This window comes from Pseudonaja textilis, chromosome 2 (genome assembly GCF_049901715.1).
Source record: "Pseudonaja textilis isolate UNSWEBS1 chromosome 2, rPseTex1.2, whole genome shotgun sequence".
Lineage (NCBI taxonomy): Eukaryota > Metazoa > Chordata > Lepidosauria > Squamata > Elapidae > Pseudonaja > Pseudonaja textilis.
In genome coordinates, this window is record NC_141991.1 from 112,969,129 (window position 1) to 112,993,328 (window position 24,200).

Genomic DNA, 24,200 nt, shown 5'->3' on the forward strand with positions numbered 1-24,200 from the left:
TTTCCTCTTCATCACAAGTATAACAATTTTAGTAAATTATCACCTCTTAAAATGCAACAAATGATCTTTTCTTCCCACATCCCATACAAACCCAAACAAATCCATAAAGCTTCGCTGTTTCAGTTCTAATGTAAGCATAAGTCCATTAAAGGTAATCAGAGATAACAAGGTATCTATTTTAAACTTGATCAAAAAAACCCAGCTCTATATTCCTTCCTTTTACTGCTAACAACCTTGATCTTTAGTCCCTTAAAATAATATCCTGGAGCTTGATTTGTTTTGATTTTTTTCTCTGTCCCTTCTCACAAAATTCTTCAAAGCTTTAACAGGCCTGCTTTATAAGTTCAAGATTCAAAAGCATCCATGTCACTCCTTGGTTTGTTATTTGTAATATCCATTTTAATTATTAAGACATCAGCTGGTTTCCAACATAATTCTTGTAGCCTATCGTTTTTAAATCCACTTTCAAATCAGCCTCATGTAAGGTAATACTTGTTTCCCTGCCATAATATTTTTTAAACACAATCTATTTAGATTGCAGATACTTAACTTTTGGGTCCATTGTTCAAAAATATCCTTTAGTATGTCCAGTGTTAAAATATTTTGCTTTGTTCTGTATTAGTAAGTCAAGTGTTTATCTTCTTTAATTATAAACTGTAGTTCCTTCTAATTCCCTATAATGTCCAGTTTTTAAAGTCATGTAGTGTGTTTTTTATAGAATTCAAAATAAAAGCATTTTTCTATGGGAAAGATTCTTTATAATTAATTATGAAACCTTATTTCAAATTGTCCATGGCTGTTTTATCTCAAGCTCACAGTTACTATAGTGGACTGCCACTAGTGTAGGAAGAGTGCTCACTAGTAGTACTTTCTATAGTGCTTTCTATGTGGGTAAAAAAAAGAAAACTAGTCCATTAAGATCAAAGGTTTGGGAGGTGGCCCTGTATAATTTGTAATAGATATTCAGCTCAAATGTAACTGTTGCTGCCTAGTGGCAAAATCCTTGGGTAAGAATATCTTAGCTGCATGCCAACCCATGCAAATTCAGTCTAAATAAAACGTGTTTTATTTTCATGACAAGAAAAGTTGGAAAAATAGGGAGAGTACCACATGGAAATGGAAATGTTATTCTGTTTTTCTTAATGGTGAAATAATTTGTTCTGTTAGTATCAGCAGGCTTATTAGCATTGGTTTGAAAAAAAATGGTTTATTACTGTGTGTATGTGATTATTGTCTCTGCATTTCCTCCTTGTATCATTCACAGTATCCGTCTGGTTAGATTGAAGTTAGTCAGGTAATAAAGAAATTTCCTGAAAAATCTCAGTGAGTCACAAACACTCTTCAAGTAGAGTTGTATGTCAGGCCATTTACTAATATATGTGAAGAAACAGAAAACCAACATTCTTTTCTCCAGAGCCTCAGTGGCACAGTGGTTAAAGTGCAGTACTGCAGGCTACTTCTGCTGACTGCTAGCTGCCTGCAATTTGGCAGTTCAAATTCCACCAGGTTTAAGGCTGACTCACCTTTCCATCCTTCCGAGGTAGGTAAAATGAGGACCCAAAATTGTTGGAAGCAATATGCTGACTCTGTAAACTGCTTAGGGAGGGCTGTAAAGCACTATGAAGGGGTATATAAGTCTAAGTGCTACTGCTATCTCTATTCTTTCATATGGTGGATTTTTTTTTCCTTGCTGTTATTTTGTTACACTACTCCAATGAAGACAAATTCTTTCAGGTTTTTTTAATTTACATTTTTATTAAGTAGATTATCATGGTGGTATTTACAGTTAGACACTGAGATCATGGGGAGTTAGTTGCATATATGGCTTGTTTTATAACTTGTTCAAGAAATGTTACTACACACTCTTACATTCCAGATCAAAACCATTTGCATGGTTTGGATGTGTTAGTTTATAACATTCACATACTCATATACAAAACACCCACACAGATACTTCAGAATGTCATCAAAATCTTCTGGGAAGTATGGGCTTCTACTTAAATTTAGCTATGCTGTTATCTTTAATATCAACTGAATATCAGCCTCTGGAGAAGACTCTATGTTGGGAAAAGTGGAAGGAAAGAAAAGAAGAGGATGACCAATAGCAAGTTGGATGGACTTGGAGCAGAATTGGAAAACATGAAGGATCAAGCTAGGGACAGATTATAATGGAGAAAATCTTATCTAGATGGTTGCTAAGAATCAACACCACCTTGATGGCACATAAAGAAACAATGTTCTTAGTTCCTTTGTCTTAGTGAAGGGACCAAGGTGCATCTTGCCATTCACGCAAGATTCATGACAAGCCACCACCATTATTCTTTCTATATAACAATTTTTCTGTGAAGGAGCCTTCCCTTAAAAGCCATACATTATGCAAGCAAGAAGCACTCTATATTCTGCCTGAAGACACCAGTACATATGTTTACCTTTCCTTCACCCTCTTTTCAACCTCCCATAGTAATAGCTAGGCATCCAACAGGGCAGGTGTGCCTGTTTCCTGGCAGTTGATGTATGGGTGGCACAATGGTCCCTGTGTGCTCTTCAGTCTGGAGCTTATAAATACAAAGCATGCTGCTTCCAATAGAACAGGAGATGTTAAGAAGTTGCACAACTGCTTTTTGTGCCATTGTTTTTCTTGTCTGTACTCAAATATAGGTAGTCCTTGCTTAACAAATTGGGACTGGCAACTCTGTCATTAAGCAATGTGGTTGTGAAGCACAGTGTCACATGACTGTGCCAATGTAAGCCACAGCCCCAGTTGCTGTTATTAGGCGAATCCTGTGTGCTCCCAGCATCCTGCATTCACGTCATCACCATTTGCAACTTCCTGCCAGCTTCCCCATTGACTTTTCTTGTTGGAAATGAAGGTCACAAATAATCACGTGACTGCAGGACACTCTGACATCATAATTGTGAGCCAGTTGCCTAAATGTCCAAACTGTGATGATGTGACTATGGGAATGCCACACTCATAGGACCCATCATAGATCCCCCTTGTTTTGCACCATCATAATTTTGAACAGTTGCTGGACAAGTAGCCTTTCAGCAAGAACTACCTGTATGTTCCTACTTCAAATGTGATGCTAAATGTTCTTTCTTTTGCTCCCAATTTGCATTTTACCTAAAAAAACATCTGGGATTTTTGCCTACCATGTATTATTTTTTGAATCCCCTGGACTGTTTTTATTGCTTTCCTACTTGTGCGCTTTGAAACTGGTCCCAGAGATTCTAGACTTGAGTTTTTTAGGGGGGAGGGGGTGGGGAAACCGAAACTAATGCAGGGGATTAAGAAGCAATTGAAGCAGCAGGACTTTCCAGAATAGTAACTCTTCTTTCAGTGGAAGCTAAGAAGCTCCTGCTGCTCATGCCGATAGGGAGAATTATTTCTATGCACACAATTAATATGCTTTCATGGGGGAGAGGAAAGGGAGAGATCCTCGCCAAAATGATCCACGGAGCTATTATTGACACTCTCGCAGGAAGCTGCTTCTTCCACCTACGTGACATTAGCGGTTACTTACTTTCTCTGCAAAGCACAACTTTTTTTCCATGTTCCTGTTCAAAGACCCAAATAACAGGACAGCTATTATGAAACGGTCTCCCGTCCTACCACTGACCTATGCTCACCTGGGGGCTGCCAAGGGCTATTCTCAGACCTCCTTTCAGATAGCATGGTTGCTGTGGAGCAGCTGATCTGTGCAGTTTAGGCACCTCTGGGGCATCCTAGGGGATGCGCAGAAGTAAGCAATCAGTTTCGTTTTGTTTTTTTCCTAAAGAAGTAGCCCACATGTACTAGTTTCTGCTTACCTTTTGCCCCTAACGTTTGTGCTGAACCTTCAGCTGCTAAGAGAGCAGAAAGGAGAGAGTGAGCCCACTCTGCTTGGGCAGCGTTGTTGAGAAAGAGTGAGTTTTTGGAGGTAAATGTTTCTATGAGAATCTGTTGTGTCCCGTCCCACCGTCCCCCCCAGGCTACATGTCTTTTTTCAACATTCCTTTTTCCCCATAACACCCATGTTTTTTTATATGCTTCTCTTTAAAACATTTTTCTCAGAACAATTCACAAAGATTTTGCTAATCAGGAAATTAAAATTGTGAACAGCCACTGGAATAAAATACCTCTTTTCAGAGATGGGAAGAAGGAGTGGGATTTCTTAGCCGGAGAAATGCACAGAGCTATATTGTGCAACTCCTGGCTTTCCAATTTCTTTTCCTTTTTCAAGTTTTTCAGTTACAACATTTTGGTACTGCCTGCATTGCTTCAAGAAGGGAAGAGTACATTCCCTATAAAAGACAGGTTCTCGTCTGTGATTATTTTAGGCTATATACTACTCTTGAGTGTTTTTCCCCCCCAAAGTGAACGTGTAATACCTGTGTTAAATTTTAAAAAATAGAGTTGGCTACTTTTGCATTTGGGAAGGATTTCAGTTTTGCTTGGCCAGATCTTGTCAGGATTGGAGTGTTTTCTTTGTATCACATGGTTCATTGTGTCCGTGCCTTTGCAGCTGTGCAAAATTAAAAAAAATAAAAATATCTGCATATTCTAAAATGCTCTATATTTGAATAGAGGCTTCCAAAATTCCAACTTCCTTAATCAGGTCAGAGCTCCTGGAGGGGGTGGTTGGTGGTGGAAGCAAGCTGAATTGTTCTTGGGAGTGAAGTTGTAAGGGAGGCCACTGCAACCCAGCGACACAAATAGAAGCTCTTGCTTTATATTTATCACTACTACTCTAAAGAAAATAAATAGCCTTTAAAAAGAGCTAAATGTTTATCTGGTCCATAAGTAAGCAATGACTGAGGTGACTTTTACTGTGTTTCTTAGTTTAATATAATACCCAGAGGTGGTATTCAGCAGGTTCTGACTGGTTCTGGAGAACCGGTAGTGGAAATTTTGAAAATCTCCTAGTGGAAAATCTCCTGACTGGAGATTTTACAGTATCCTTCCCCTGCCATGCCCACCAAGCCACGCCCACAGAATCGGTAGTAAAAAATTTTGAATCCCACCACTGATAATACTGTGGTGAATTTGAATGAAAGAAAGGGGTCTTGCAGTTGCCTGAGACTGACAAGTATGAAATGTTTTCTTTTTTAATTAAATTGCCACAACTTGGTCTAGCCCATTTCTTTGGTTCTATATTTTTGGTGTCCTAACTAGTATCAGGCCTAATATATATGAATCTCTCAGACCAGATCAGAGGTCCGGCCCTATCCTGTCCTCTTCTCTCTTCTCTTCTCTTCTCTTCTCTTCTCTTCTCTTCTCTTCTCTTCTCTTCTCTTCTCTTCTCTCCTCTCCTCTCCTCTCCTCTCCTCTCCTCTCCTCTCCAGCGTTTAGATTCATGAGGCAATCATAAAGACACCTCTAACCTTGAACAGTGAAAATTGGCTGATTAGCATGGAAAATATTATTTTCTCTCTTTATGATTTTACCCCTTTTACAGTGGACCTAAAAGGGGAAAATGGAATCTTACACAATCTCATTCTATCAGTATTTCTCAGATATGCTTTATCTGAGAAGTTGTTAAGAGAACAATTTCAAACAATTTCAATTTGGTGTTTGGTACACAAACACCAAATTAGCCTTTTTTCCTCCTCTAACTGAATAACTGACAAATAAACCTAGTCAACCTATGTAAATTACAAAGTTGCAATAGTTTAATTTCTCCTAGAATCAAAAAATTATTGGCCAGTTTAGTGTACCAGTTCCATTCTCAGGAAAGTTATGTCTGGGAATTTCCTGGTTTCCTTCAATTTTTGGATTAGAATCTTATCTGGATTTTTCTTACACTCTTCCCTCTCTCTCTTTTTCATTTTAACGACTTTCAGGGAAAAGATATCTTGACACAGAAGCTCCCATTATGGCAACAATCTTGTTCGGATCCCAACAAGATCCCAGACCGTGCTCTCCAGGTTATGCAGCAGATGGCCCTCAGCAGCAATGGCTCAATTATGACTACACCTCTGTCAACATCCAAGTCAAATCTCATCATCTCGGACCCTATACCTGGTGCCAAACCTCTTCCAGTCCCTCCAGAGCTGGCACCCTTTGTAGGAGTAAGTATAGGGTGGATTGATAAACTGGGGAGAGATGTCATAATTCATCTTTCAACAGAAAGATGTAAGCTTGGTACTGGAGCGTGCAAGTTTTTCTAAGTCAAAGCTACAGTGGTCCTTTCACTGGCATGTTGGAAGTCACTTCTAAAATGTAAAGGGATTAGAATCAAAGTGGATTTAGGTTTTGATTTAGTTTAAACCAGTTAAAATGACTATTGTACTATACATTTTAGAATCTCCATACTTTGGGTAAGTTATCTTATTTTGCTCAGATACAAAGCATGGATTGTTTCTGAATTAAGGTTGTGTCTTTGAAAGACAACCGTTGCAAGACAAACAGGTTCCACTGCACTTATTCTGAAGAATATTAGCACGCCAGACAGTTCATTTCTTGGCAAAATATCATGTGCTGGTCATTACCACCAAAGCCTAACAAAGCTATTCCAGAAAAGACCCTTTTTTTCTGTTTGAACCTCCCTGCTTACTAACATCATCTTGGCATTTTGGGTACAAGCCTTCTCTGTTGCTTCCCTAGTCATTGGAGTGTACTCCCTACAGAGTTAAGGAGGCTAACAGCATCATTAGATTTTAAAATGGCCCCTTTTGAAATAGCAGCCTGGCAACTCATAATTTCATAGCTCCTGCAACGTGTTGTACTTGATGCTGCCTTTCAAGACTACTGGGAAACTGCAGACAGCAGCTGCCCACTTGCTGGCGGATGAGAGCCACTATAGCAGTGTCGTACCAGTTCTGCAGGATTTGTGTTGGTGGCCATCAGGTTTCCAAGTATACTTCAGAGTGCTGGTATTAACCCAACTGATGATGGTATTTATATACATGGATTAGCTCCCAGTTACCTTCAGGACATAACTTTTGGAAAGAAAGAATTGGCCTACCCTGGGTATTCAAGGTGAGAGGAATGCTTTAATTATTTTCCCTTCAAGAGACAAGACAGGTGGAGACTCAAATAAGATGCTCTTATTGCTCTCCATTCACTATGGAACAGCTTTATCCCCTTGAGACCAAGATTGGCGCCACCTGGTCTAGTTTAGGAAGGTGGGCATTGGATCCTAGCAACTTACAATTAGGATTGGAGGTTATTTTTAACAGGCGTTTTAACTGTTTTAATGCCTTGGTTTAAATTTTTAGGTGTAAACTGAATGCAGTATACTAAGCTACAATAAACAATTAGAATACTATTTAAAATGTATTGTCACAAGAAGCCTCCCAGACATCCTTTTTTGTTCATTCTTGAAAAACAAGGCACCTGAACTGAAATCTGTTGATATGTTGCTGATAAACTTCCACAAGTCAGTAACTGACCGTGTTCCAAATTTACATGTCTTCAAAAAGCTATTCAGTGGCGATAGGAAAATTGAGGGATTAGGAGAACTTATGCTTCCTCTTGCTGAAGTATTTGGGTTTCTCCTTAAACAATTCAGGGCTCTTTGGTTTTTCTTTTTGTTACCTTGCACTAATGATTTTCCCATTAATGATTAATGGGTTTTTCCAAAACCCATTTATTCAGTCCAGTTCTACAGCTGTAATATGATTACATCTGGGATAGGCTGGCCATGAACTATGTGAAGAAATGTTAAACAGATTTGCAAACCTGAGCACTAAGAAGTTGAACTCACAGTACTCTGACAGGTATTATACAATGTGGCATATCTTGGTAAGACTGGTTTTATTTTGGCATGTCCTTCTGGGCAAAGTTGAATATCTTCAAGCTAGCTCAAGAGCCATGGTTCGAGGTCATGTTACAGGTAGTCCTCAACTTATGATCACAGTTGAGCCCAAAGTATCTGTGGCTAAACAAGACAGTTATTAAGTGAGTTTTGCACCACTTTACGATCTTTCTTTCCACAGTTGTTAAGCAAATCACTGTAATTGTTAAGTTAGTAGCACTGTTATTAAGTGAATCCAGCGTCCCCATTGACTTTACTTGTCAGATGGTCGCAAAAGGTGATCACATGATCCTGGGACATTACACTACAACCATTATAAATATGTGCCAGTTGCCAAGCGTCCAAATATTGAACATGTGACCACTGCGATATTACAGTCGTAAGTGTGACTATCAGTCACTTTTTTCAGTGCCATTGTAACTTCAAATGGACACTAAATGAATGGTTGTAAGTCGAAGACTACCTGTAGAGGTTTAAGCCATTTGATGGGACCACTTATTTCCTTAGTCTGCCAGTCAAAAGACACTGTGCTCCATCTTAATCAGTAATTGTTCTTTCCAGCTCTCTGCCAGGAAAAATAAAGAATTAAGGAGGAAGTGGTGGGAAAAACGAGAGGGCAGCATGATGTAGACTGCCGGTAATATTTTCTAAACAAGGCAGAACGGTTGTGCGAAACAAACGCTTGTATCAAGAGCATCCTATCTCTGTTTCTCTCTCCCTCTCCCCACTCTTTCTCCAGCGAATGTCTGCACAAGAGACCATACCAGTAATGAATGGAGTCTCAGGCTCGGAAGGTGAAGATTACAGCCATTGGTCTGACCGAAAGCCTCCTCAGCCTAAGTCCTTATCCCCACCACAAACTCAGAAGCAATTGAGTGACTCTTACTCCAATACTCTCCCTGTGCGCAAAAGTGTAATGCCGAAAAACAGCTATGCATCCAGTAAGTCATTCTTGTAAGAAATTATTCCTCTCTGCCCCTCCTTCCATTTTGGAGGACCACATATGTCAGATTATGGGTGAGATGGCCACTGAACTCCCCAAAAGCAACACAGTAGGAGAAAAGGCCTAAAACAATTTTCTCCAGACTTTCCACCTATGCAAAGACTAAGGGTCCCTAAATCCCCAGCCATCACAACAATCCCGAGATCTGGATTATCCCAGTTTGGGGAAAGCTGGCATAGGAGCACAAAAATAGCACCAATTTCTAAAGCATTTCTCACACTGAGTCTTTTAAAGGGTCCACCAAGACCCCCTGTCTTTCTGCTGGTAGAAACAAAAACAGGTATTGAGAAAGCACTGAAAATTTGGGGAGCTAAGACAGCTCAAAAATTGCATCAGGTTTGCTGACATGTAAGCAGGGCTTTGTCAGAAATTAGTTGGATGTGCTTGTTTCTTATTTGCAAGCCCTTACACAATAGTAGATGAGTCAGATGTTTGCACATACCTGAAGAAGAAGCTTTTTTTCCCTACAAAAGCTATGAACAACAAAGCTGTTTCTCCAAAGTGGTGCAGCAGGCTTGGTTCTTTTGCATCATACTAGAAGCAGTGGTGAACAAAGCCTCCTTTAGACTGGCATCACTCTGCGATGTGACTAAGGTAAAAAGTGCCCTTGAGTCAGGCTCAGCTTCATGGACCCAGTTTGCAGCATTCCTGACAGCACCAGAGAAGTAGTTTTCCACTGCTACCTACTGGGATGTGTTTCAGCTTCCAGGCTAGTCAGTAGCACAAGCATTCCACGAAAGAGAGCTTCCGAGGACTTCCCAGGCCTTTCCTGTTTAGCTTGGAACTCAGAGAAAGTCAGCCAGATGCTACCACCTCCTGAGATTATATGGGCCCTGATGCTATTGCTGTATTGCTTGATTCCAGCAAGAAACAAAGTACTTATTGCATGGAACATGACGAGGTTACTGTACTGTGTTATTATTTATTTATTGAATTTATATAGCTACCCATATCACGCCTCTGACTCTGGTTGGCAAACACAGCCAAACGATCAGCATAATTCAAACATAACCATTAAAAGAATCATAATTAACAAAAAGACAATTTTCATTGCTTCCTTTTATGCCATAATTATTATTGATAATAACTCTACATAATGCACACGTATCTAGCACTAAGTAATGTTTGATTTTAGGAGTGGGTTGCTCAGTACATCATATCTGTGTGGGTGTTTTACCAGGAATTTCAGTCTTTTCTTTTGCTTTACAAATTCATTGACATTTATGATCAAGAGATAAATGTTTTAGATGATGATGATGTTAACTATCCTTTAGCCACAGTTATGAAGTGAATCACTGCAGTTATTTGGTGAATCAGGCGGTCATTAAATGAATCCGGCTTTCCCTCACTGATTTTGCGTTTTGGAAGCTGTCTGGGAAATGGCAGTCCCATGACTCTTGAGACAGTGCAACTGTCCTAAATATATGCTGATTGTCGGCACCTGAATTTTAAACACATGAATGTGAGAGTCATAACTGTGAGGACCCGTTGTAAATCACAGTGCTGTTACGATTTCAGACGGTTACTAAATGAATGGTTGCAAGTCAGAGACTACCTGTAAATCAGCAATCCGTAGTCTTTTATTTAAAAAAAAAAACATTTGGCAAACTTTCTCCGGTAACTGAAGTATTAGCACAGTCGTAAAATAACAGAAAAAAAGGTTTATTTATCGAAAAGAGTGGACTCCATCCAGTGGTGTATTAACCATTAAGCAAACTAAGCACATGCTTAGGGCTCCAGGCCCAAAGGGGGCATCACAAAGTTGAGAATATGGCTTCGTTTGTATAGTATGTACAAAGGGGGGGGAGGGGGCAACAAGTGTTGTCAGTTCTTAGGGCACCTTAATGAGCCTTAATCTGCCACTGACTTGTCTTTCAGCTGAAAACAAGACTCTTCCCCGTTCCAGCTCCATGGCAGCAGGACTAGAAAAAAATGGCCGAACAAGGGTGCGAGCCATCTTCTCTCACGCTGCTGGGGACAATAGCACCCTTCTGAGCTTCAAGGAGGGAGACCTTATTATGTTGCTAGTGCCTGAGGCCCGAGATGGCTGGCATTATGGAGAGAGTGAAAAGACCAAATTGTGAGTATGCTTGTCAGTGTGTGGGCCTCAGAATTTGTTTTTCTTTCCTTCTCGTGATATTAAGGTGTCTTCTTCGGGATTCAGTTGCTTTCTTATGTTATGAACTGTAATTTAAGTTTTAAACCTCTCAGAGCCCCGGAAGGGTGGTGCTAATTGCCTGCCTGAGCCTGAGTATGCTGAGGTGGTGCTGTAGGTAGAGCAAAGCATGGGCCGTCTCATGTGTGATCCTTTTTGTCATTTTGGTCTCTTCCCCAGTGTGGCATTGCTGCAGAAATTGCAATGAGAGTTCTAGTATTTTGCATCTGTATTAAAAAGTCAATGCAAGGTCAAAGAAAGCGAGGAGAGAAACACCACCAGTTTTATATTAGGGAACTCTGATGAACTCTGAGCCTAAGACAAATTATTATTCTTTATGCTTAAAACATAGCGCGACTTTCCAATGAACTTTTTTCCTTACCCGGATTTGGAAATCTTTGCTCTGGTAGCCAAAACCGAAGTTGATGTGCCAAGAAGTGGAATGTATAATAAACAGTTCTGCCCTCAACAACACAGCTCCCACGCTGGGGAATGCCAGAAAAAAAATGAAGAAGGAGGGCAGAAATTGTAGGCTTTTAATTCCTGGAGAGTCTGTAGCGTAACTAGGAATAAAAGCTGTCGCTGGGGTGGACCGCTCCAGCAGGTTTGCTTTGGCATAATGGGTTTGTTTAAGATTAGGACAAAAAAAAAGTCTTCCTTGGCAACAATTGTGTAGGTAAGCTCCTTCATAGATACTGAATATTTATTTATTTATTTATTTCTTCTCTCCTTCGCCACATTTCAGTATTTAAAGCTCTAAACCTGGAGGTGCGGTCTTTTTTCCATTGTTCACTAAATATAGCCATACTTTTATTCCTTCGTCCATGCAATTTGTGACTGGCTTAACAACAAAGGCCAGTTGCCAAGCAAATGGCTGGCTTAATTAGCAGAACCAAATTAGGAAGCCTTAGAACTGGAGGGTAGTCGTGAGGGTGGAAGTCTGCTGATCTGGTCATTCCTTTTTTTAGCCCAAGTGCCCAACATCCATGGGGTGAGCCGGAAAGCCGGCAGGGTGTGAAAGTAGGTGGCTGGTAAGATTGTGCACAATCAATTTGGACAGCAGGAAAACCTGGTTTCACAAAGTAAAAGCACAGATGGCAGTTAGACGCCTGTGGCCATTTGGGGGAAACTGACACATGTATTACAGCTTTCCTTGAAAAGATCCAGGATGAAATCATTCTAGATACAGGTAGTCCTCAACATACGACCTCCATTGAGCCCAACACTTCTGTGGCTAAGCAAGACAGTTGTTAAGGGAGTTTTGCCCATTTGTATGACCTTTCTTGCCACAGTTGTTAAGTGAATCACGATTAAGTTACTCACACGCTCGTAAAGTGAATCTGGCTTCCTCATTGACTTTGCTTGTCAGAAGGTCGCAAAAGGGGATCCCATGACCCCAGGACACTGCAACCGTCATAAACATGAGTCAGTTGCCAAAGCATCTGAATTTTGATCACGTGACCGTGGGGAATGCTGCAATGGTCGTAAATGTGAAAAACTGTCACAAGTCACTTTTTTCAGTGCCGTTGTAAATTTGAACAGTCGCTAAGCGAACTGTTGCAAGTCAAGGACTACCTGTACTCAAATGCTACCTTCTGTTATAATGTCCCCTTCTTACTGTAACACACATCCTGAATATGCCTCCAGCCCTTTTCAGCATTGTCACGCTGTTGCACATTCCCAAAGCCACTCTGCTGAAGTTCACTGGCAAATCACCATCCTTCAGTAATGTGACATTTTAAAACAGTTTTTAAAACAATTTATAGGTGAAGAATACATTCAGTTCCCTATAAATCTCTCTGAAGACGCTTCTACAGCGCTAATGCTTTCACTCCCCAAATACTCAGTTGTGATCATACTTCTTGGCTGCCATGAAGCTTGCTGGCACTTCTGCCCAGCTGGCCAGTGGGAGGGGAGTTCAAAAATGGGTGTTCATCTGGTGTCTTAATTCCCCCACACACACACACCCCGGCCTCCCGCCTTGCCTTTGGTTCCCTGCATTTGTTGTCTGGCAAGGTTACTGCACTGAAGCAGCAAAGCTGTCATGTTGCCAGAGTGGGGAAAGATAGCAAGGTGCAATGGCTCCCTGCCTTTGGGAAAATTGGGAGGAATCCAAGAAACTGGAAGGCAAGATGAGGCAAGAATTCCCACATGGAAAATGAGGGTGAATATACGTGTCCCAGGGTAATGCTGCAGGATCCGATCTGGGTCAGTCACCGGGACTTCGAGGTTTTGTCTTCCAAGCTTTCAGATCCATGCTGGAGCCCTTCTTCAGGGAATTTCTCTCTAGCCTAGGCAGAGAAATTCCTTGAAATGGGCTCCACTGCAAGTCCAAAAACTTGGAAGATAAAACCTCTGGTCCTGGTGGCCGACCCAAATTGGATCCTGCAAGAATTCCCACCATTGGGAAGTGACTATCTTCTGAAAGAGCAGCTGCTCTGGGAGTAAATTGCTCACCTGCCAAAGACCTTCAGTGACCAAGAAAGTCAAGGGCACAGAGAGACACAGCACTGGTGCAATTCATGCATATGGAAGGGGTCATATTTCTAAAAAGCTGTCCACAGTTCCCTACTTTTTGAAAGAAGTGGCCAAACAATTCATCCCCAGGCCTCCCTCACATCATTACCATTCTTCCTGAAGCTGCTGGAGATAAAAAATAATTATAGGAAGAAACGATGACCCTCAATCATACTACTGCCTCGTAAACTGTGTCATGTCATAGAATGGAGAGAAAATAACCTAGTAAGCATTTTGAGGTGACAATTTCTTTATTGGTTTTTTTTTAACCTTTCAACTGGAAGATTTATTCAAGACTAGGATTAAAAATTAAGAGGCATTCTAGATTCTTCCCATGGAAAATGGAATGCATGGGTTAGGGTTAGGGTTAGGGTTAGTTTATTCCTTCTTCAGTATCCCCTTCACTGAATGGGAAAAAAACATGGACCTTTTTCTCTTTTTTTCTACTTGTGTTGTAGGAGAGGCTGGTTTCCTTTTTCCTACACACGTGTGTTGGACAGTGATGGGAGCGATAGATTACATATGAGGTAAGAAAGTTCTTTTCATGGATGCAGTGCAATCATCTGACATTTGAATAATGTTTATACTCAAACAGACAAGGCCTGTGTTTATTTAGCCAGAAGCAGGATCGGTCCTGCATTGCCCTCTTCTGGCTTATCTTTCATTAGGAATTTTATTAGACTGGCTTCATATTTTTCAAGCTAAGATTTCAGGCTTTGCTGTAAAAATACATGGTGTCTCTTTTCGTGGGTGTATACATTTGCCCATGTATTTGTACACAAAGAGATACATATATGTGTGTGCGCATGCATGTATGATCTGGAGCAAGCCAGTGTGAATATATTTGGTGGAAAAAGTCCGATGAGACACTGTTTCATATGGTAAACATAATGAACACATATGGCCCCGAATGGAAAGGCTTCCAAGCCTTGGTGGTGACAGGAGGAGGAGGATGTTCCCTTAGTGATTCTGAGCAGGTTCCCATAGGAAAAGACGCGTGGGAGGAAAAAAAAATCTGAAGAATCCTAATTTTGTCTGCATGCAAGGAATGAGGCAAGCCTTAATGGCTTATAAAGTGAACCCTGTTTGCAAAATTCTGCCACAGAGGAGATGCTGACTTAAATGTGCTTATGTCTTCAGCCAGGGGAAAAGCAGTAGTACAGGTAACCTGTTGGACAAAGATGATATCCCACCTCCCGACTACAGCATGTCCTCCCGAACTTTCCAGGCACCGAATGTCAGCACTTTCAAACAGAGGCCGTACAGCGTGGCGGTGCCAGCATTCCCCCAGGTGAGACACCTTTTCAACTCAGAGGAGAGGAGCCATAACCATTGTGAGTGAATACATCAATCAGGAGGGACCCTGCCAGGGGTAGATTCTAAGGCTCCGTCAGCGGAGAGGGAAGGTGGATTTTCAGAGAACCAGCATTCTGCAGGTGTCAGTGGTACCTGTCTTGTACTTCTGGTTGGGTATGGTTTAATCTTTATTTTTACTAAAAGTTTGAAGTGGTCGTTGACCATCAAAAATGGCTTAAATCAAATGGATGTATGGGTTGGTGAGAATGAAATGGGCTTCAGATCATTTAAATATAGTTGCTCTGATAATGAAGAGTAAAGGAGGAAATTGTGGCTCTGCAACTTTTTCTACAGCTAGTACAACGAAATGAGAGGGTTCTAGCTGAGTCACGCTTTATTTTAACTGTGATTTGGATAACAAGCCATAGAAGTCTGGTTCACAGACTACTAAGCCATAAACGTGGCTCAGCACAATGTGTGAGAGAAGCTAGTCCATGTGAATTGTGGTTTGAATGGAACAAACTTAAGATTAGCCCACTGATGGACTACCGGCTCTTGTTTTCAACTAAGCCAACTTGCAATATCCATCTGAACTCATTATTTTTCTCTATAGGATAGGGAAGCCTTGTGATGAGATGCTTGATTCTGTGAAATGTTATTTGGGCTACGAGCAAAAGTTTTCCAAGCCTACCTACTCACTTATATTAGAGATTATTTCCATTTGAATTGGTCGGATCCTTGTTGTGCTATTTCTTAATAATGCTATTGGTATAAGCCTAATAAATCTTTCTAATGCCTCCCTTTATTGTTTGGAAAATTCTTCTGCAATGTTGAGAGCTAGGTCGGGAAGTGAGTAAGCCGCTTCCTTTGATGCAGCAGTTATTCTGCCTTCTTTGCGCTAAATCTGCAAAGTTATCTTCCATATGCAAACCAACAATCAAATGTTGCCATTGTGTTTTGAAGCTGATCACCAGAAGGAAACTTGGACCAAAAATCAAAGATGCGGTGTGTACATTGTTGGTAGGTAGGAGGTTGCCTTGCTAAAAGTAGCTCTGGTTGCACCATTGCTGAAGTGAACCTTCCTAAAAATTCCTGATTCGTAACCCAGGTATTCGTACAAGCAGGTGAGGCTCATCTTGCCAACAGTTGCTTGTATTTATTATTTATAGGAGTACCTTATGCCCTACGGTTGTGCAATTAATGAATATTCCCGTGACCTCTTCCCAGTGTCACCTGCCTCCTACCAGCCTTATTCTAGGTCAACAGCCGTAAGTCCCAAGAACACAATGTTTCCATTGGGGTTTCAAAAGCCTCTTTTCTGCCTCAAGCATCTTTGTGGCTTACCTAATACGTGTATCCTGGCTCCCCATCTTCCTCAATCTCAAGAAGCTGGTGAGATGAAAGGCTTCTTTTTAAAAATGCAAACAGCTGTCAAAAAAGCAAGCATGGGTAGAGGTAAAAAATTAATTGATTGGCAAATTAGTGACGGGTAAGGCAGAAAGACTGGCAGGAAAGGGCAATGTAAATACCCAACTGGTAACATATGGCTGTTCTACATGTATCTAGCTGCAGAATTCCATGGCTCTTAGGCCAACGATGCTTATTTTTCCCCCATCTCCTCTCTCCCTTGGACCTTCCACACAGAGTGTCTGGAGGTTTGAGAAGATTAACACCAGCTAATGGGTGGGTGGAGACAATAAGCTGAGGCACACGGAAACAGCGTGGGCACGTTAGTAGGCAAAGGAGGATGGGTGGGAGGTAACTCATTTTGAATTTAATTTTGTTGGAAAACCACATTAAAATGTTTATCTCCTATCAAGGGTAGCAAACTGAGAAGAATGGTATCAGTCCAAGAATACTTAGCATTAGAATGAAGGCACTATTTTTGGCTGTAAAGTCTCCTACGCTACCAGAGACATTCTAAGCACAAGAGTCCATCCTTTTCTCAGGGTCTTTAGAATTCAATATCTTTGTCAGAGTGTGCTGTGAAGAGATAAGTTGCAAAATAATAGTGGCTTTGGCTAGAAAGATGTTGGATTTCTTTAATGGCGAGCTTTGATGCTCAAGTTGGGGATTTTCATTCAGAAGCCACTTTTTCTCTGGCTAGACACATGTCAGAGCCAAGGATCACAGCAAAAGAAGAACGTGACTTATCCTTAATACACACACATATCAATTAAGAGGCTAGCATGGTACCATTTGAATATATTTTGAGTTTCGCCCTTCCATTTCAACTACAGGCTGCCTGACCAGCTGACATCTGATCTAACATTTTATATTTTTGTCTAGAATATTTATTGCTGTAATTGGGTGAAAACTGATTACAAGTACTGTAGTTGAGTCAAATAGCTTCATAGGTCTGAACAGGACTAAGGGTATATTAATTCAGGCTGAAGGAAAATCCCTAAAACTATCCAAGATTATGATTCCTTTTACATCAAGAATTGGAACTGGTGGCACTTCTGATATTACTGGATCTTCAGTTCCCCAATATTTTCGTCATTGGATGACAGGGTGATTGATAAAAGTTGTAGATCAGCCATGTTCAAAAGCTCACCATTTAGTATGGGTAGTCCTCGACTTACAACCATTTATTTAGTGACCAAAGTTACAATGGCACTGAAAAAAAGTGTCTTATGACCAGTTTTCCATATCACAGGCTTCCCCATGGTCACATGATTAAAACTTTAGCAGATGGCATGTATTCATGAACATCGCAGTGTCCTGAGGTCATTTGATCATATTTTGTGACAAGCAAAGTCCATGGGGAAGCCCGGTTCACTTAACAACCGTGTTACTAACTCAACAACCACAGCGATTCATTTAACCACTGTGGCAAGAAAGGTCTTAACATGGGGCAAAACTCACTTAGCAACTGTCTTGCTTAGCAGCAGAAATTTTGGGCTCTGTTTGTGGTCATAAGTCAAGAACTACCTATAATCTCGTCATACAACATAGGTGGACCTAAATATGTTTCCCGCCATCTACAATAGCTGTATGATTAGACTTCACCCCCCAAAAGGGAAAAATAAGCACTTTTATTATTTTTTTCCCCTTCTCTTCCCTGGATGCATCAGAGAGCAGCAATGAAAATAGCAGGCTGCAGTATCACTGTGCATGGCTGCTTTGACTTCATCTGTGCTGCCTCTCTCTGAAGAGAAGACGACGTGCAAAAGAGATGGAGGGGCCTTCCTCCATCAGGAACTGAAAGGCTATCAAGCTGCATTCCCCACGGCGTGTTTTTTGCAGCCTGCATAGCATTTTGCACCGCCCCTTTTAGCACTCCCTGCACTGCATGTCTTTACGTTGGAGACTATTTTTAATCTCGCAGATCGGCTACACAAGATCACCCTCTCTGGTGAACAAATGTAATTTTTTTTTTTTTTGGTCAATGTCTTTTGTCCTAGTTTTGAGACCAAGTGCACTTTGACTATGCCTTGGGGGGGAGGCTGTTGGGACAAGGCAGATGCATACCTTCCATTGCTATCTTTGTGGCAAATGCATTATGATTCCATAGCTGATACCCTCCCCCACTTGTTTTTGTTTTTTTCTACAGGGACTGGATGACTATGGGGCAAGACCCTCAAGCAGGTAAGTTATTTCATTTTCAAATCCATTGTGGATCTACAAAGTTCATTTCAATATGAGAAGCTAAGGTTTGGACAAAATTATAAAAGTGACGTCAAATGCAATTTCTGGTGTTTTCACTGACATCCCTATATAGCATCTTGAAAATTATACAGAAGTTGATTTTTTTTTAAAAAAAAAATCTCCTTAGTCTATCCTGCAACGCTTTAATTTTTCCCATTAAAGTCCAACCTCCCAGGTCTAATCTTGGCTTCGCTTTCTTAGATTGGCCACACAGCCCGGCAGAAGCTTGAAATGAAAGAAATTCCCACAGAACCACATGTTATTAAAGTATGCAGGAACTGTTTTATCCCTGTTTTTTTTTTTTAGCAAGGCATGGCACAATTGCTTGCTTTGGTCTGGCCCTTCACAAAAGGGATATATATTACACTGAGGACCTTCACCTTTATTATTATTTTTTCCTTGAATTGAAATGCTTCTCATACATATAAAGCCCACATTATTTACCCTTTCAAGGTAGCCAGTAAAATGCAGAAAATGTTTATGCACCTTGCTCAGACTCATTTGAGTGAGCTGTATAAAAATGCTGCAAAAATGCTGCAAATAAATAACACAGAATATCTCATTATACTTTTCTATCTTTGTGGCTATGACTTCTGCTATATCTATTCCCCACTTCATACATTCACCTCTTTTTTGAAGATCCTTGTCAAATGCACTCAACCACAACTTCCTTGGTGTTCTTCCTCTTAACTACTCACTCTTCCTTTGTTTTATATATTTTGTTCATTATTTCAAAGTTCACATTTATGTTCATACATTCTTGATCCTATCTCTTTTTGTTTTTCTAAAATAACTACATCCATTTCATTCAACTGACTTTTATGTTTTTCCTGACATTCCCAACTCTTTCTTCCATATAACTAAATAGGGGAAAGAACATCATATAAACAAGCTATTATTGTTTCATTTGACATTCATTTGTCAAGACAGATTAAGTATTACCCATTAATTTTCTTATGTTTGCACAACTGAAAATTTCCTCATCCATTTCCTCATCTTTAATAAACATTCTGCCAAGAGGCACAAATTCATCTACTTTTCCTGGTGTGTGTGTGTGTGTGTTGTTATTTATGAATACATTGAATTCATTCACTCCATCTTCCATGACAAACAAAATTACATTGATCTTTGATAAATTAATTCTTGAGGGGTCCTTGCTGTTCTCTGAACTTGGTTGTTCCCTTCCAGATGTTTCAATACCTGAACTGGGGAACATCATCAGTGCTAGTGATGATGTTACCCAGACTACCACTAATGATGATATTACCTAGTTTGGGTAATGAAACTACTTCCAGAAAACAACCAAGCTCAGAGAGCACCAAAAGACCCTGCATTTCAATCACGAACTACACATATTTTTCTTTATTGATACTTGTATGTAGGCATCATATAACATGTTTCAATTCACTAGCATGGTCTGGAAACCTACTATGTGCCCACATCATCTAATGTCACCATAAGCATCTATCTTTCTCACTGTCATGAACTGGGCAAAACGGTGCAGTCATAGAGCAACAGTTATTGAGCCCAGGCACCTCAAATGGGCTCCGGTATAAGAATGCCAGGACTAGTTACTCCCTTGGGAATAAAATTTGGGAAAGGTGTAGTCATTTCAGTGTAGTTGTGCTGCTGAAGCTTTAGCACCACTCCACTGCCACACTCAGCTGCAGTCACATGATCCTCATTTCCAACACTCCCTGACAGCTTCTGACAAGTCAGTGGAAAGGCCAGTAGGAAAGGTTGCAAGTTGCTCAGTTTTAAGTCTCCCCCACATATATAACCTTCCCAGCCCCTCTGTGTTTGTGCCACTGTGACAAACTGCACATCCTCACGCTCCCTTTTGGACTTGTGCTGCATCTAATCCACATGACACCTCTTGCTCACCTCCGTGCTCCCTTCCCAGTATGCGCCACACCCCTGCATACCCAACCCATGCACCTCCTGCACAATCCCACATGCCCTCCCTAATCCACACCACTCCTCCTCCACACTCCTGTATTCCCTCTCCTACCAGGGCAGCAGCCACTTACCTGCCTGCTGACCCTGGACTTGCACGTCCCTGCCAGTTTGCCCACTGACTTTCTCCTTGGAAGCTTCCCATTAGCAAAGCAAATGAGGAACCTGGCAGGAATTCTAGGAAGAAACAAGGGAGGGAAGGAGGAGGAAGGGAAGGAAGGAAGATAAAAGAAATTGTTTTTTTTTGCCCACCCACAGTTATTCTGTTTAGGTAAGGAAATATCTCTGAAACGATGACCCAATGGATGATAGATTGTCTAGTTCCTTATATATTTATTCATAAATACATTAAACAACACAGTATACATCCATGTCTTACTCCCTACTAAATGTCAAACTATTCATTAATTACTTTATTTACACTGCTGGAGGCTCCTTTTCACCCACTTCCAAAACACTTTTGATTCCCATCAAAATTGCTTTGTCTTTTCTCTGTTAATTTTTTCCCTTGCTCTCTTCTTTGTAATCATCCTTTTTTCTCTGTACATTGTACGATACCAGTTTCTCTACGCTTTTTGCAGCGGTCATTCTTGTTTGCATTTTTTTCTCATGTCCAGACTTCTTGCACGTCATCATTCTATAAAGTATCCTTTTTCATTCTTCCTGTTAAGTCAGACTAGAAAGGAAGATGAGCTTTATTGAATGCTACTGTTTGAGTTTCCCTCACTGTGTGCAGTGATAGGAAAATATGACTATTCATTACGTTGCATTGTAACTCATGCAGGGCCATAGGCCTGCTCAAAAAACACGGTTGGCGGATTGAATTAACTGAACATGCACCACACAACGTGTCTCAATTTTCTGTAGTGCATTCGTGAGTCCTTTGTTCAGTGGGACACAACTTCAGTTTTAAATGCAATATTCCCAGTTAAACTGACTTTTTTTTTGAAGCAGGAAGTAGATTCCATATTTTGCTCCTCTTGCATCTTTAGTTGCATATTTGTTAAACTACCTTTCCCCCCCCCCCTGTGGCCTTCAAACTGAGACACACTGATGGAAATGCCCCATACGAAACCAGGAATGAATGCAAAATCCACACCCAAGCAATTAGAAACAATAAAGATGTCACAGAGCAGCAACCTAATCTCTTCCTTTTGTTTTCTGAGTATGGCAACCTCTTCTAATCTAGTGGGTTCTTCTACTAGATGGAGCCCAAGAGAAGCTGCTCTTTCTGAGCAGTAATGAAGCTGTGAATAGTCTAACTCATTGCGTCCTGCCCACCCTCTCTGCCCTTGCTCCCTAATTCCAATATCAATGCATTGCCACTTACTTGGTGCTCTTCCATCTATTCTTGGTTATTATTTCTCTGTCTCTGTCTCTGTCTCTCTTTCTGGTGAAGTGAGTTTGGGCCGAATTGTATACTTTTTCTTTCTGTTCCACAGCGGCAGTGGCACGTTGGTATCTACAGTGTGAGAGAAGGAATCTTGACTAGAAATGACAGCTGCTGCTTGGAAGACTTCCTTGTTTTGCTTCTCTGTCCCCTTCATTTCCTTCTTTCTACTGAGATGCACATTTTTCCTCCTACCTGTCCTCTTTTCAAAGCAACTGTGCCAGCTCCTCCTCTCATCCCTGGGACCCCAAGGACCATTCTTTGAGGAACTCTTGGAGCTGCTACTTTCCCATCCCCTGGTATTTCCAACCACCCATTTCGAAGCAGGAAAATGTCCAGATAAGGAACGTTAGTTTTCACAGATGCTACTGGGTGCAATTGAGATAAACTAAACTAGATAAAGATGCTGCATCTCTCTCTCTCTCTCTCTCCCTCCCTCCCTCTCCTCTCTCTCTCTTTTATAAATTATTTTACTTTTCTTATTGCATTCTCTCTTTTCAGAGATGTTAATGCAAGCTGCACATTTATAACAAAATAAGTGCAAGATTCCTACCCTCTTTTTTTTTTTAAACAACAATCTGGAAACAAAATATGCATGGCATATGGTGTACGTACTGTTACTTCAACTATCCTTTTTTGCAACTTTATCACAAAATCAGTTCTCTGTGTCAAAAGAAAAGGGGCGTTGGGATGCTCGGGTATTACTGTGTTGGTTTTGGCAAGAATTGGACTGTTAAACTGAGCACCAACCCAGTCTCCATTTTGTAAAGTATTTTGTTTTATATATATGACAGACACAAGCATATTATATTATTATTCTATTCTATTATGATCTATATTTTGTAGGAAGGTATTGTTACCTCACAGTTATGCTGAAAAGAGCAGTGGAGTAAAAGGGAGTGGAAGGGCTTCTTCTGTTGTATTATGCAGATTGCCAGATCAATCCAAAGACTTTCTCTTTATAAAACTGGAAGGGTTTTTTTTGTCTTCTTGGTAGAGAAGGAGGGCTAAACTGCCTGCGTTTTGAAGTTCCAGTTCTGAACAAGGAGGTTTCTTTTTCTTTTGCTGAAATTTCAACCACTTTTCTTTCTTTTAAAAAAAGCCTTCAGTCTTAACTAATTTCAGGAGCAAACAAAGTAGGAAACTAATGGCTACTGATTGGGACTGCTTCTTCTGTTATCAAATTCCAGGAGGTCGGACCTATGCCGAAGACTGAAGGCTTTCAGCTTGGAGTTACAACAGGGTTTCCCAACCTTGGAAACTTTAAAATGTGTGAACTTCAACTCCCAGAATTCTCCAGCCAGCAGCAGCTAGGGAATTCTGGGAGTTGAAGTCCACAGGACTTAAAGTGACCAAAGTTGGGAAACCATGGGTTACAGTTTACAGTGTGAAACTATATTCCTATTATGATCCAAGGGTGACTGCAGGATACGGTCCAAAAAAGTCAAGATGGTGACCCACAGTGGTGCAATCAAGACTCCACCTGTGTTTTATATAACGCACATTTAAAAAGAGGTCAGACTTTGACTATATTGTCTTAACTACCATATTGACTTTTTTTTAACCACACTTGCCAATACCCTTGTGTGATGCCAATGTGAGTTAAGTGAAAAACAGTCAAAATATTTGATCTGTATCGGAAGCAGCTGGCAATATTATCTTGACTAATTGTATATACGAAAGTTCTATCTCTACATATATAACAAAGCTTTTGTTTTATATAATAGACTTGGGCATATGTAGTACGATCCTCATTGTCATAGCTTTGCTCAAATGTTTACATCAAGGATACTCTGTAGAATACAGACAACGAAGCAAAACAGAAAATGCACAAGTACTCTGTAAAAGTGCTGGTGGGGAGGGGAATTGTGTTTTTTTCTTTTCTTTTTAAAAAAAGCTAAGAAGCAAAAAAAAAAAAACCCCAACAAAAACAAAATCAAGCTGAAAAGAAATGTGCCCTGTACTATGATATTTGAATAAAAGTTTTACTTCCTCCATTGAGTTGGGCTTGGGTAATTTTCTTCAAAAAGATTTAAAGTCTATTTATTTAGCTGACTTTATCCTTGGCAGATTATACGCTCACACTTAGCTTTTTTAGAGCCGTGTTGGTGCAGTGGTTTAGAATGCCATATTGTAAGCTAATTCTGCCCATGGTCTGGGTTTCGATCCCGACTGGTTCAAGGTTGACTCAGCCTTCCATCCTTTCGAGTCAGTAAAATGAGAACCCAGTTCATTGGGGCAATATGCTGATTCTGTAAACCACTCAGAAAGGGCTATAAAACACTATGAAGTGGTATATAAGTCTAAGTGCTATTGTTATTGCTGGTGTATTTATAATACAAAAGGCTCTTGGCCCAATCCCCATTTTCTCAATTTCCCTTTAATGCTCAGTTATTTCTTCATCACTGTGAGAGTGCAAGTTACTATTATTCCCATTCTACATATTAAAAAGTGAGACTGAAAAAGAGACTTGCTCAAGCTCAGGACAGGAAT

At 40.5% G+C, this 24,200-nt stretch overlaps 1 protein-coding gene and 1 long non-coding RNA gene across 10 annotated transcripts in view; one reads left to right on the plus strand and one right to left on the minus strand.

Annotated features, from left to right (window-relative positions):
• The window catches only part of BAIAP2 (BAR/IMD domain containing adaptor protein 2), a 174,017-nt gene that overhangs the window by 134,329 nt on the left and 15,488 nt on the right, over positions 1-24,200 (plus strand). For 2 of the 7 annotated variants that reach the window (XM_087924959.1, XM_087924957.1), the window contains exons 8-14: positions 5,824-6,051; positions 8,479-8,680; positions 10,621-10,822; positions 13,873-13,941; positions 14,555-14,705; positions 15,880-15,978; positions 18,267-18,301. In XM_087924959.1, the coding sequence (XP_087781085.1) occupies positions 5,824-6,051; positions 8,479-8,680; positions 10,621-10,822; positions 13,873-13,941; positions 14,555-14,705; positions 15,880-15,978; positions 18,267-18,301 (986 nt within the window). Of the gene's footprint in view, positions 1-5,823; positions 6,052-8,478; positions 8,681-10,620; positions 10,823-13,872; positions 13,942-14,554; positions 14,706-15,879; positions 15,979-18,266; positions 18,306-21,759; positions 23,705-24,200 lie in introns of those variants that run through there. The other 5 variants (XM_026701780.2, XM_026701779.2, XM_087924958.1 and 2 more) reach the window with 4 other exon arrangements.
• LOC148127021 (uncharacterized) lies at positions 1,729-21,809 on the minus strand. Of its 3 annotated transcripts, none has more exons than XR_015741832.1 (4): positions 21,648-21,809; positions 20,392-20,494; positions 16,055-16,138; positions 1,729-3,726 (listed from the first exon to the last, which is right to left on the minus strand). It is a non-coding gene; the product is annotated as an uncharacterized LOC148127021 (long non-coding RNA). The 3 variants fall into 3 exon arrangements; XR_015741834.1 differs by lacking the exon at positions 1,729-3,726 and adding an exon at positions 5,068-5,364; XR_015741833.1 differs by lacking the exon at positions 20,392-20,494 and having other exon boundaries at positions 21,648-21,772.